Genomic DNA, 13207 nt, shown 5'->3' with positions numbered 1-13207 from the left:
TGCCTTTTGGCTTAGATCAAGTGTAGTATCTGTTCTTTTCAGTTTAATCTCTGAAACGAGTCTACGGACTCATTTATCGATTATACTTATTTTTGCAACCCGGGAGGCGGCCGCTGCGCTTGCGCATGTCGTCTCCCACCGTGTCGCCAGTATTGCACTGCCTCTGGCTGACGCGAAGACCTTTTTTTCATTGAGCCTTTCGCCTTGTTGCGGGAGCTTGAAGAAGAAGTGGATTTGTCTTGGCCATCTGTGAAGTCCTGGAGCGTTGTGGTGTGCTTGTAGAACATCCCTTTCTAGGCACCATATGTATCCAAACATCGTGACGACGTGCTGCCATTTCGTGACCGTGAACTTGCATGTAGCCTCGCCGCTCCTGTGCGAAACGAACACCAGAATCTCGCCGTGATAATCACTTGCAACCTACAACACCATGGCGGACCGACACGGAATGGTGAACCCTGGCATCTTTGAAGACCTCCAAGCCCGCGTAGACCAGGATACCACTGTGCGAGATGTGAGCCAGACTTCGAAGTTCTTCAGATCGAAAGTGGCAGCCGTGAATCTAATACGTTGCAGGAGCTCAAAGAAATCATCCAGACCCTAGAGAAGCAGAGTCCGTTACCCCATCCGCCGTGTATCTCAACCTTCCACCGTTAACGGCCCCATCCAGTCCGCACCGCCCAGTCCATCCTCTCAAGAGCCCACTCCACGCCGACCGCTGAGCGTACGTAGTCAAAATCCATTCCGTGCCTTCCCTGTCAGCCCAGACTCCGCTCACGCGTCCGCAGTCCCCTCCGTCGTCACCGCCGCCCAAGACGCCATCCGCCACGAAATCGACTCTATCAAGAAGCTCGCTGAGGCTACCGCGGGCCAGCCGTACTACAAATGGAACGGCATCTGGACGAGGCAGATGCAGGATGCGGTGTGTCCTTTACCAACCCAACGAGCTCTCGACATGACAACTGGATTGCTGATGCTGACGCCGATGTGACTGTGCAGACCTTCAATGTCCTGTTCTGCGGCTGGCTGGGCGGGTTTGCGGCGGGTCAGGAAAGCAAGCCGGGACGGCTGCTGACGATTGAGGAGACGGGGGGGATTATGGGAGGTGAGTTCGGGCTTTCAGAGCATGAAGATTAAGATACGTGTGCTGGTGCTGATGGGGTTCGTAGTCCCCGTCAACCTCAAAGACCGAGACGCATTCCATCTCACCATCGAGGAGTATCTGCACGCGCTCATTTCACTGGTTGACGAGCTGGTAGGTCATGTCCAGAATGGAGATTCGGTCTGAAACGTGTCCACGCTGCTAACTACAGTCACAGGCGCGTCTGGCGCGCAATTCGGTCACGCTGGGTGACTATCGCCGTCCGCTGCAGATCAGCCAGTTCATCAAAGACCTGCATGCGGGCTTCCAGATCTTGAACCTGAAGAACGATGCGCTGAGGAGACGCACGGATGGAATGAAGTATCGGGTAAGTAGATTCTTATAGCCACACATAGGCTCCAGGGCTAATAGTTTGGCTGTATAGGTCAAGGAGGTTGAGGACGTGGTCTACGACTTGTCACTGAGGAACTTGGTGCCGACGGACTAGAGGTGGTGCGGCCTAAGAAGACCTGAATAGATCATCACGGTTGTCAGGCAATGCTTCAACATCACACGCTGCCGAGGAAGTGGTGCCCTCAGATAGCAACGTTCTTCAAGATCATGAGATTACGGTTCACCGGTTGCGAATGACTTGTTATAATTGCCGGCAGCCTTTGTGCGCTACCACCCGAGGTAGACGTCAGCTGGTAGCTATCTATCGAAGCGTTGATCCGTGAGCCCTGCAATAGCAACCGTTCGTGCAGCGAGCAAGCCCAGACTCTTTCGCCATGAGCAACATTATTCCGCAGCACCTAGTTTATCCCCTTCAAACCTCTCGCACCGATCCATCGCAGCTCGACCAGAAAGCCCACAGGACATTGTCCACATGATCCACTGATCAGAGTATCCCATGCCAGCAAATTCTCCACCCAACCCTCACACCTTGGTGAACCGCACAACCTCCAAATCAATCCCATGCAACTCCATCGGAAACTTACAAGTCTCACCAAAGATGCACCCCTTCCCGCCCATCCCCTTCTTCTGCGGCGCCGGACAGACATGCCCGTAGATACACTTGACATCCTGACACGCACTGCCATAATCGCACGGCGCCATCCTCGCCACCAGCCTCAGCGTCTGCAGCTCTGTCGCTGTGGGCTTGTAGTCGTGGCGGTGCGTGCACGCGCTCCCGAAGGGGCAGTCCCGTCGCAGGAAGTGCACGTTGCACATCTTGAGCCGCTTTACGCGCGAGACTTCCTCTTTGTCGTAGTTGCGGACTGCGGGGTCGACGCGCTGGCCTTTGCGGTTGTGGAGGATGGCTGTGGGAGTCAGGGCGAGGGTCGAGGCTGTGGTGGCTTTGAGTGGCGCTGCGGGCGTGAGGGAGGGGGATGGGGCTGGTTTTTGAACCGCGGCGGCCCAGGTGGTAGCGAGGGTGGGTGTGGATGGCTCCTTTGTTGGACGGAGGGGGAAGGCTTGGTTTGAGATTGGGTTTCCATAGAGGGGTGTGGTACCGAGTCCTGGTGGAGCAAATGGGGTTATTTGGCTCTGTCAAAGAATCACGATGTCAGCAAGAAAGCCTTGACTATGTAGACCTGTTCAAGAAGCTTGTGGAGTTGCAGAAATTCCTTACCTGGTTGCCGTAAAGGTTGATCTTCGACGAGCGGAAGAGGTTCTCAAACTTTTTGGTCATAAAAGGCAGCGTGACAAGCTCTTTTTCGAATGGGACGCCCTCTAAAAGCGTGATGCGACTGACAAAACCCTGGTCGGTTGTGTACTCTTCCAAAAGACGTGCATATCCATTGTCATGTGAGCACCCAAAGAGGATGTGATGGCAGTGGAAGTCGTAGAGATATAGCTTGAAGGTTTCTGGTTTGAGCAATGTTAGCGAAGCAAATGGCATCCCGAACGGCACTGCTACCATGCGAGGAATTGCGGAGTGCAGCGGAAGGCGTTGTTCCTTACCTGTCAACTTGTCGTCGGCCCGATCTTTTCCAGGGCCGACATCGACAAAGTCGAACAAATTCTTTCCGCGAGTAAAGCCACGCACAAAGTCATCAATCGCAGAGGCCTTGTCGACAATACCGGCTCGGATGCACGTCTCAGCGAGTCCTGTGACGTTGGCGTAGACGCGCGTAACGATTTTGACGTCAGATGGCAAGCCGGATTCAATCGTCTGGATGTATTCGCTGACTTCAGCATGGAGGCTATGGGCCGCTTTTCTGCCGCCACTCTCACCCTCTTGGAGCAGGTCGTCCTGAAACTAGAATCATACACTGTTAGCCAAATGCGTGAATCCTGGCGTCACCGTAGCCCCTGTTAAAAAACTCACAATCATGCCGTCGCCATCGATAAGTACGAGGATGAATGGATCACGTTCCTGCTGGTATGTCAGCGACTTGGGAGTTTCGCACGCGTGATGATGAGAGGAGACGCGTCAGTAGGCTAACCATAAATGCCTTCATCCGCCGGATACGATCTTCGAGTTCTTTGATGCTACGCTGGGACTGGCGGTTGTACTCGCGCTCGCGGTCATGGTCTTCGCATTCTTTTTTGAGCTGGTCGCTGAGAAATTCATAGCGAAACAGGATCTCCTATAATGTCATTAGAATAACATCCTCTTAGATTGAATAGGAGCTCGATCTCACCTCGATCAGGCTGTTTTTGTCCGCTTCAACGGTTTTGAGCGCCTCATGACGCGTCCACAGGCTTGCAATTGTGGTGTCGCCAACGGTTGTTCCGCTAACGACTGTTCCGCTCTGGGAAGGCGTCGAAGGAGCGTAAGTTGCCGATGGAACGTACGAGGCCGGCATCTTGGAAGCTCGGGATCTTACTGTTTGGAGTTCTGCAACTGCTGTTCGATGAAGATGTCCGCCGACTGCGAGATGGGTTGATCGGGAAGACTTTGGATTGAGATTGGGGATGATACTAAGGAGTGTTTAATGATGTACGAACCCGATGACGGCACGGAAACGGGCAGCTTTCACAAGTGCATAAGTAAATCTTAAACACAGCTTCACGGGCACATTCAGCAATCATTCGCTTGCAATTCACGTGTTTTTGTGATGGCAGCTACAACTACTCTTCCCCATGCATCTCGAGGGAGCCTCGTCCATGCTGAGCCAGCAAGCAGAATCGTGCTTTGCCGTGTGTGTACCCTGCGCCTCGGCTTACACAACTGCCATCACTGTGTCGTCGACCATTGTATGATCGAGTAGCACACAGGGGCGGCAGGGCTTGGACTTGCAACGCATCTCCGTCCCGTGTAAGTTGATACCGGCAGGCGTTTGGTTTGACGTTTGCAGATATTCGGAAAGGCGCGGGCAGCCAGCAGACTTTTGAGCTAGACTTGGCTGGGGAAGCTCCGCGCTGACGTAACTCCACAACCGTGACCTTAACCTCAGGATACATATAAGTTATCACTGCGCAAGCAACAGTAAAGCAGCAGAATACAATCGCGTTCCCCCATCAATCGCAGCAATGGTTTCCCTAAAATTCACCGCCCTGGCTCTTGCAGCACTGCGCGCCTTTACTGCCGTGGCTCAAATAGATGTAAGGCCCCAAACTGCCAGCTGGCATCATTTCCCCACACCTTCAATGGGGCATTGAGCTCACACGTGTCCAGGCCACCGTCGAAGAGCTCGAAGAGGAAGTCGAAGACCCCTCCACCTCTCCGAACCTCAAAGTCAAAGTCTCGGCCTCCTTCCCCCAAGCTGAGATCTTCGGCGTCAAGCTGGTCAACGGCAACCCCACCCGCGCCGTCCTCTCCTTCTCCAATGAAGAGCCTGAGCCCGTGACCGTGGCCTTCATCGGCGGCTCGCTGATGGCAATGCCTGGTCTCGATGCTGCAGGGCCGCAGGTCGTCCGCAACTTGACCGTGCAAAGATACAACGTCGAGATTCCAGCTGGCGAGAGCGAGTCCCTGACGTACACCTTCGCGACGGAGCTGCATCCGCAGGACCTGAAGCTCAATATCGCGGCTGTGTTGAAGGATAACAAGGATGCGTTCTACACGATGCAGGTCTATAACGAGACTGTCAGCATCGTTGAGGCACCGACTAGTATCTTTGATCCCCAGATGTGCGTTGCTCTCCCTCTCCCTCTTTCCCCTCCCCTGACAATTTCCGCAACACCCATCGACTAACACACCCCCAGCATATTCCTCTACTTAGTCCTCGCATCCGCCTTCGCCGGCACCTGCTACTTCATCTACAACACCTGGATTACGACGCTCTTCCCGCAGAAGCGCGGGCGAGGCAAAGGCGGCGAGCGCGCCAAGGGCTCCTCGAAGCAGTCCAAGCGCGTCGACCCGGCCGATCAGGTCTCTGTTATTGGAGCTGATGGACCCGCTGTTACTAGCGGTGCCAAGGCTTACGATGAGAGCTGGATCCCTGCTGGACATTTGCAGCGGCCGGAGGCGAAGAGGGTGGGGAGTGGGAGGAGCACGCCGAAGACGGCGAGGAAGGCGTGAGGGACGTCTGTGGAGTGGAGCTGGTGCGCGGAGGCTGGAAGGCTGGTGGTGCTGGCGGTTGGATATCGAGGTGGGGGGCTCTTGAGTGCGCGTAAGGCTGGAGTCTGGGATGTGTGGGCTGGGAAGCAGGCTCGAAGAAGTCGTCACGATGGCGCTTGCTGTGTGGAAGAACCTAAAAGTGAGCGTTTACCTGGTGGATTTGTAACATATTCCGGTGAAGTAGGCTTGTTCTAGGACGTAGAAATCTAAATAGAGATTATCTCACAATATCATGCAGGTCCCCTTCTGTTCAATCTTTCTGGGCGCACTCAATGCTGGCTCCAGGCAAAGTTTTTAGCTATGCAAGGATCGGTTCATGCTCTTACGAAGTTGATGTCTGCAGTGCTCACGTTATCAACAAGATCGGTACGATCGGGAGGACCCTATATTTCCAGTGCACTGCGGTGCATGGTTGAAGTTCTGAGACCGGATGACATCCATATTCCAACGGAATTGCACAGGTATGGAAGAGGCAGCAAGCCCGTCACACATTTTTCCTGGTGGCAAGCGTATATTAAACACCGTTCGAGTAGCCTCACAAACTCCCTTGAATTTCTTCTCGTTCGAAGCAGAAAGCAGCGGACAGATAACTGATGTAACGAAGCTCATGGCATAGCGTTCATGCGTACTTAAATTAACGTGGTTTGAACATAGCGTTTCGACTACCAGCGTGGTACATTCAAGCTACTATACTAGAAGGTCGAAAACTATACGTAGAGCGGGCTGCCTAAACAGCACTGGGTATCCGAAGCAACTAGCAACACATAAAAGCCACCCATATATGCCGTCAATGCTTTGCAGTAACCACAGCGACGCAGCGGAACACTCAATCAACCCCTCACTCCGCTCCCGACTCCTCCTCAGACTCCTCCTCGTCAACTTCCATCACATCGGGCACCATGTTAGTGCGACTCTGCTTCGTTCCGCCGACTTTGCCATCGACCTCGCCACAATCAACCACAATAGCCATCCACCACCACTCCCCCGTAGTAAGCGCCTCGGTGTCTTCGCCCATGCGCTTCAGGACACCAGCATCCAGGCACCACTGAACGCACCGCTCCATATCCTTGTGCGGAACCAGGCCTTTGAACTTGTTGACCAACATCTGTGTGCTAGTCCCCGGCCGAAAAGCGACACTATTCAGCACAACCCGCAGCAGCTTGTTCCACCACTCCCAGTTGACTTTGCCGTGGATGTCGAACCAGAGCGGGATGCAAGGTCTCCCATCATACGATCGGACCATCGGAGGAAGCGGAACCGCGAGTTCAACGGCCCCGCTGCTCGGGTTAGCCGTTGCAGAAGTGGCGAGCGGGTTGCCGAAGATGTACTCCGCCGTAGGCACGATCTCGAGGCCGAAGAACAGCTTCTCGCGATCCATGTGCATGGACTTGTAATTCCCTTCCAGCCAGCCCCACTTGCTAATGGTCGGCTCCTTTGGCTTGTGAGCATGGTCTGTAGGCGGCAACCTAGGGATGAGCTTGACGCGCCTGCCGGCAAGGAGGTTCGTGAGTGCCATGATCTCGCCGTCTGAGACGTCGTAGCAGACGTCGATCCTCCGCTTCTCCGGGTCTGGGTTGCGGAACGCGTTGTCGAGGTGGAACTTGAAGTTCCGAGCTTGATGGAAAGTCACAATGCGAGGAGTCGTTAAAGATTCAAATGTCTGGTGGAAACGCCCGGTGAGGGCATAGTTGCGGCCGGGGACCACGCGGCCCTTGTTGCCTCGCAAGATGACTTTCTCGTCAATAAGCGCGGTGATGGCTGTTTGGAGGATGTTTGTTCCGCGGTCGAGATGGACCAGTTCAGCTTGTGCAGCATTCTCGTTGTATTGAGCCTCGGGAGTAGCGACGGTAGCGACGACCCAGGACTTTGCGAGCTCAAGCTTGGTAGGCGTGGCTTCTGCGGCGACCACGCTGCTCTTAGCTGGGGAAAGCGGCGAGATATAGGCTTGGTACGATGTCTCCATCACCGCTCGCTCGCGCTCTTTCGTAGTGTGCATGTTTATCCGCACGACTTTTGGCGCCGGGCGTTCCTGAATGAGAAACTCTGCCTCGAGCGTGTCTCGGTCTGCAGGCAGCTCAAGGTCGTCGAAACTGGGGGTTTCAACGGCCTTGTCGGCCCATTCCACGAGTTGCAACCAATCGTAACTCCCCGGGTCATCAGAATTCACAAGCGGTAGCTCGCCATTCTCTACAGCCGCCAGGAAACGTTCCTCGAAATCGTCTTGCATCTTATCAATCTCATTCCCATAGTTCTGCTTGAAGAAGGTCCAGGGGTTGGATAAGCGCTTGAACCTGTTGCTGGGCTTACCAGGCAGAGCAGCCATGACCAGGCTCCAGTCAATGTTCTGGTCGAGTCCGCCGGTAAGGGTCCGGACAACAATGACGGCCAATATGAGCTTTTTGTTGAGACGTGCCGGGAGCACCCCCAGGGCCGAACCGGAATTCGGATTTGCCCGCTTGAGCCGTTTGGCGGACGCCTCAGAGACTGCGCCATCGGTTGCCTCTCCGTCCAGAACTCGCTTGCGTTTTCGCGATGTCGTAGAGTTGGGTCTAACCCATGTCACTCTCTTTGGCCTTCCTGTAGGCTCGGCGACAGCCAGTGCTCTCGATGCATTCAATGACAACTGCGAAGGACGGCCTCTCGCGCGGCGCTTCCTAGGCGGCTCTTCTTCGCCAGCTTCACCCTCATCATCCGAAACAGCAGGAGGTGGTGCACTAAGACTGTGCAGTTGCCCACTTGCGCCACTCCATTGAACCAAAGGGTCCCTGACCTCCGTCCTGGCAGTTCGATGTTCCGTTGTGAGCGTGTGATTGATGAAGTGAGGTTGCTTGACCGAGAAGCCGGACAAACGCCAGGGTGCCTTCTTCACCAGCGAGTCTTCCCATCGCGAAACGTAGTCAACAGTCTCTTCAAATCTGCTGTAATCAGGATCATCGCGACGGTCATGGTTCCTAGTTGCACCTGGCAATCTGAATGATTTGCGCAGGTCTTCCAACGACTCCGGCACCAGCTTCTCCAGCATCTCCTGTGCTTGGAGGCCTCTGGTCTGCGAAACCCAGAACGGTGGGCGGGTAATTCGAAGCACATGAAATTGGGTGCCGAATGTTCCACTGGCTGCATGAAATGGCTGATCCGGATCCATCAACGTGCTAATCGCTTGCCAACTCAAGAAACCGTTGGAGATACTCGGGCCTTGCTGAAGTGATTGGGGCGAGTCATTGTGAGTGGGTGCTGGCTGCCTGTCAGAGAATCGTCGGGACGCTCGAAGAATAGTCGGAGGCTCAGGAACAAGCTGCCGCAGTCTGTGCGGGGCGCTGCGGAAGTTGCCCTCTGATATTGACATTTGAGGAAGAGGATCTGATAGAACAAGGATTGGTAGTGCGGAATGACCCTCTCGCCTCTCCTGCTCTTGGTTGGGACCATCCACTAGATACGACGTTACTGACCCGCTTACATACGGAGTGGACAGCGGCTTGGGAAGTTCCGGCGGTTCAAACATCAGCCCTGGCGTTGGAAGTATTGTTCTTGACGTTGGAAGCGTCACTCTTGGCTTCGGAAGTTGCACAGGTGGTTTTCGCAAACGAGGGAACAGTCTCAGTAATCGACCCGGCCTCTGCAAATCTACCGCCTCGTTCTGCTTCGATGCCTCCAGGATCAAGCGCGCAGCCTCTCGCTTTTCCTTTGCCACAGCTACCTTCTTTTCCAGCCTGAGCAGATGTGGGGGCTGGTAGATTCTATCGACCAATATGGTATCATCGGGCCGAAAGTTGGTTCCATGCGGACGCTGAATGCTTTCAGTTACGAGATGAGCGACCTCAGGAGGATAGTACAATCTCGGACTCTGTTCGATTATCTTGCTCTGCATATTGGTAACCAAATCGGACGACGAGGATACGCCGGGTTTCATCAGAATCTGTCTGGCCTCCACCACGCCATCGAAGTCCGTCACTGTGAAGCCGAGTCTAAGAAGTGTACCACTGTCGACAAGTGCTTTCACAGTTCGTAGGATGGTATATCTGTCTGGTGGGCTGTCAGAGTACTGCTCTTTCCATAGAGCGACGAATGGCTGGAGCAACTCTTGATTGCCTGGATATGCGCCTCCGCACTTGTCAATCATCTCCATAAGGATCTTCCTCTTCTTGAAGCCAAGGTGTCCCTCGCCAAGCCTGACACCCATCTTGGGTTTGTAGATTGACTTCCGGGGCTTCTGTTTGTTAGCGTTGGATATCAACCTCGCCGGAGTCTTTTGCTCAGCGCTAGAAATGACTGGCGCACCCTTCGCTGCCGGAGATGACCGGCCTATGCTATCTCCCACTTCTGCGTTGGAAAAGTTGTTGATCGGATCGTCGGCTGTGAACTGCGGAGCCGCTTGATCAGTTTGAGCTTCCGCCTGTATTTCAGCAGAATCGCTGCTTCCCAATTGCGTATTCGGTGGAACTCCCGGCCTATCAACATCCATCGCACCATTGGAGTGTGTTTCAGTGCTACTGGCTGGCGCATACGGACTGCGATACGTTGGCGTTGAGCTTCGCCCCGGTGGACACACTTCCATGATTCCCAGCACTGGAACGGAGGGGGGGCCACTTTCAGTTTGGCCAGTTTCGACGGCCGTCTTCTGGCCCAACGATATGGGTGGAGCCTGGGGCTGTGCCGCCTGCAGAGAGGAACCAGGAATGGGGTGCTCCGGCTGACTAGATTGGGAGGCGGCTTTAGATTTCCTAGGAAGTCGGCGAGTCTTCCGTTTTGGTGGCTGGATACCTGATGGGTCAACATCAGCGCCGGGAGTTGACATAGCGTGAGTGTCCACAGCAAGTTCCTGAGCCTGGGCGTTGGCGGGTACCTCATGACTGCTTAGTTGATTCACATGATAAGATATCTCTTCGTTGGATGGTGGAACAGCAGGGCCAGATGGTACGTTAGGCATGGACAGTACAGCTGACGCAGGTTGGTGCTCCATTCCAGCCTGACCTACCGGAGCCACCGGAGCTGACTCATCCTGGTAGTGCGGAGCGAGCATTGTATCGAGGTCTCTAAATGTTCCGGGAGCTGGCAGATCTAGCTCTTTCAGCCGGGACGACTTGAAGATTGCAAGTAGAGCTTTGGGTGGGCGGCCTCTCCTTGTCTCCTTCCGCCGATAGCCTGGTGGGTTCAAGTAGATGCCAGGTCTGGACATGTTTGTCAGCTCGATAACAAGCTCCTGCACTCGTTCGTTGGAAACTCCGGCAGGCAGAGCATCAGTAGTGGCCACCGCCTTTTTTGCTCTACCCGCTGAAGCTGTCGTGGTTTGCTTCCGCTTTGAACCAGATGTTGTTGACTGGACTGGCGTAAAAGCCTGGTCCACAACTGAGATGATAGTATCAGTTCGATCTTCTCCTACGATAACGGGTGGTTGTGCATTCTGCAGCTGCTCAATATTTTGGCTAGCATCAGTAGGTCGAGAATCCGGAAAAGAAGTCCGCTCTGTCAGTGCGCTTGGACCCAGAACAACGTTGTTACGCTGAAGCGCGGCTTCCTCCTGTGCAATCCTGACAGCTTGCATACGTATTCGTGCACCGAATACGGCCGTTTCCGCAACCAGCGTCCCCTCCTGTCGCTCGTGACGCCTCTTCATGTACGGCTCCTCTCCTGCAGCATATTTCCTCGGCCTGCCCATAGGTTTGCTGGGCTTCGCAGTGGCCACTTCTGCATCAGCACCAGTTTCTGTCTCGTCAGGCGGATGCCGTCCTGTAGTAGGCCTTCTGGATCTACCTGCTGGCTTGGATGTGGCAACTCTGCTGCTGTTGGTAAGAATGCCCCTGGTGATGGTGTCGGTCTCGTCGCCGAGGTTCTTGATGACTTTGTTCCACGCGACATCGTCGATGATGCTCTTGTTCTTTGCGTACATCTCTTGCAGAGTGAAAGTGCCTCTCCCACCGAAGAAGGCGGTAGCGGAAAGAGCTGGAAAGCCCCACTCATCCACTTCCACCTCGCTACGACCCTTGCCTCGGGACTTCGCATTGGCAAGGGGCTTTTTAGCTGTCAAGATGGCTTCCCAGACAGCCTCACCTGCTTCAACAGCCTTGCCAAAATTGTCATAAGTCCGGTACAAGTAGTGTAGTTGCTTATCAGTCAACGACGTATCTCTCACTATGGCTAAGTGGCGCAAATGTAGCGGTTGTGATGTTTGCCAGATGTCGGTAAGCCGGCCAAGAACAGTATCCATAGGGCGTCTCCAGAAGGGACCAGCGGAAAGATCGCGTATTTCCTGGTCGCAAGTTAACGATTGGAATTTTCTGAGGCGATGAGGCAATCCTGACCATCGAACTCATTCCTTTAGTTCCCTTGCTATCAATCAAGTTAAACAAGAAGTTCCCCAACGGATGATCAGGGGTCCACTGAGGAGCACTTCTGCGGCTTTCTTCATCGGCTGTCTCGGTTGTTGCAGGCTCTGCCGCATCATTCTCTTCCTCCTGCTCATCGTTGAGCATGTCAGTGTCAATGTCTCCAGGGGCATCATCATCGTTGGATTCTATCGGAAGCATCGAATCATGGTGTAGAGCGAGGTCCTCTTTGGCGGGCAAGGACCTTAGGTATTGCCGGTCCTTATCGTTTGGTTCTCGGAGGATCTTGACGCAAGGATAACGTTTCTTACGGTAGTACGCGGATTCGACGTTGGACTGCTTAGCCATAACCCGCAAAACGATGCCAAGCTTCTCCAGCCGGGCAATAGACCGGAACATGGCTTTGGATTCCCATCTCTTCCTTGAGATTCCCTGCGAATGTTTAGCTTGCTGACAAGGATGCGAAGGACCGGATAACTCACAAGTATTTCGCGGAGATCCTCAAAAGTGATGATCTTCCTATCCTTCAGCAGTGCCGTGATAAAATCGAGGAAGTTGTCGTAGACGAGCAGCCCATGCTGGAATACTACGTTTGCCAAAGCGTCGACAGTCTTCCCAGTCCCCGGAGCTCCAGTTTGCTTGGCATATTGCTTGAGAATGCAGATGCTTGTCCGGGCTCCTTTCGTTAGTACCCCTCGCTTCTCAATGTAACCCTTGTCGTGCAAATTGTCGGTTCGCTTCGGGACAGATCGCTTGTCTTGACCACTCGCTTTGACGAGCTCAGCTTGCAGAATCCCTTTCCGCCCGGAAGAAGCAATTACCGAGAGCAGTTTGAACTCCAACTCCGGAACCCTCTTCGTATCGAGACCATGGCCGGTAAGTGCTTGCCAGATGCGTTCAGTAGTGACATAGAGTCGAAGTGGTGAAGGTCCGTGTGAGCTCCGTGGTCCCTCAGTGTTTGTCGTGCTACTATTAGTGCCTATAGGCTGCGCGTCGTGGTGTTCACCGCTGAGAACGCTCGCCCCCTTCACTGCATCGCCTGGGATTACGGGAATGGGTTGAGGCTCGTTGCCTTGATTCGTGGTTCGCGTTGCTCTCGCATGTGCTTCGAAACCACTAAGCGTGAGCTTCCTGCCTTTGTTCTCCTTTCCCACTAGGATATCCGGGTGAACAATCAGCCACTTCCATACTTGCTCGCAAAGGCGACGGTCGACCGTAGGCACTGGTTGGCTTGCTTCATTGCTTTCAACTTCGCAGTCGGCTTCCGGTTGCTTAGGAAAATCGTAGAAGTTCGTGATG

The 13207-nt window shown here is 54.2% G+C and overlaps 4 protein-coding genes across 4 annotated transcripts; 2 read left to right on the top strand and 2 right to left on the bottom strand.

The window, feature by feature from the left end:
- Window positions 1-430: 430 nt before the first annotated feature.
- Window positions 431-1589, top strand: W97_09353 (uncharacterized protein; the record flags this gene model as incomplete). The annotated part of the gene is made up of 8 exons (XM_007787214.1): window positions 431-514; window positions 577-613; window positions 671-724; window positions 789-922; window positions 1000-1105; window positions 1170-1255; window positions 1320-1469; window positions 1527-1589. 8 exons carry the CDS (start codon window positions 431-433, stop codon window positions 1587-1589), a joined length of 714 nt encoding a protein of 237 aa, XP_007785404.1.
- Window positions 1590-2017: 428 nt separating this feature from the next.
- Window positions 2018-3891, bottom strand: W97_09352 (uncharacterized protein; the record flags this gene model as incomplete). The annotated part of the gene is made up of 6 exons (XM_007787213.1): window positions 2018-2624; window positions 2740-2947; window positions 3044-3341; window positions 3411-3458; window positions 3529-3672; window positions 3727-3891. 6 exons carry the CDS (start codon window positions 3889-3891, stop codon window positions 2018-2020), a joined length of 1470 nt encoding a protein of 489 aa, XP_007785403.1.
- A 667-nt stretch (window positions 3892-4558) lies between these two features.
- W97_09351 (uncharacterized protein) lies at window positions 4559-5549 on the top strand (the record flags this gene model as incomplete). The annotated part of the gene is made up of 3 exons (XM_007787212.1): window positions 4559-4630; window positions 4704-5158; window positions 5234-5549. The coding sequence occupies 3 exons, from the start codon at window positions 4559-4561 to the stop codon at window positions 5547-5549; spliced, it is 843 nt and encodes a 280-aa protein (XP_007785402.1).
- An 877-nt stretch (window positions 5550-6426) lies between these two features.
- Window positions 6427-13179, bottom strand: W97_09350 (uncharacterized protein; the record flags this gene model as incomplete). The annotated part of the gene is made up of 3 exons (XM_007787211.1): window positions 6427-11832; window positions 11885-12340; window positions 12391-13179. Coding segments are annotated over 3 exons (6651 nt in total), but the record flags the coding sequence as incomplete, so codon positions are not given.
- Window positions 13180-13207: the final 28 nt, after the last annotated feature.

This window comes from Coniosporium apollinis (genome assembly GCF_000281105.1).
Source record: "Coniosporium apollinis CBS 100218 chromosome Unknown supercont1.123, whole genome shotgun sequence".
Lineage (NCBI taxonomy): Eukaryota > Fungi > Ascomycota > Dothideomycetes > Coniosporium > Coniosporium apollinis.
Note: the sequence above shows the minus strand (reverse complement) of the source record. Positions and strands in the feature narration are given on the sequence as shown.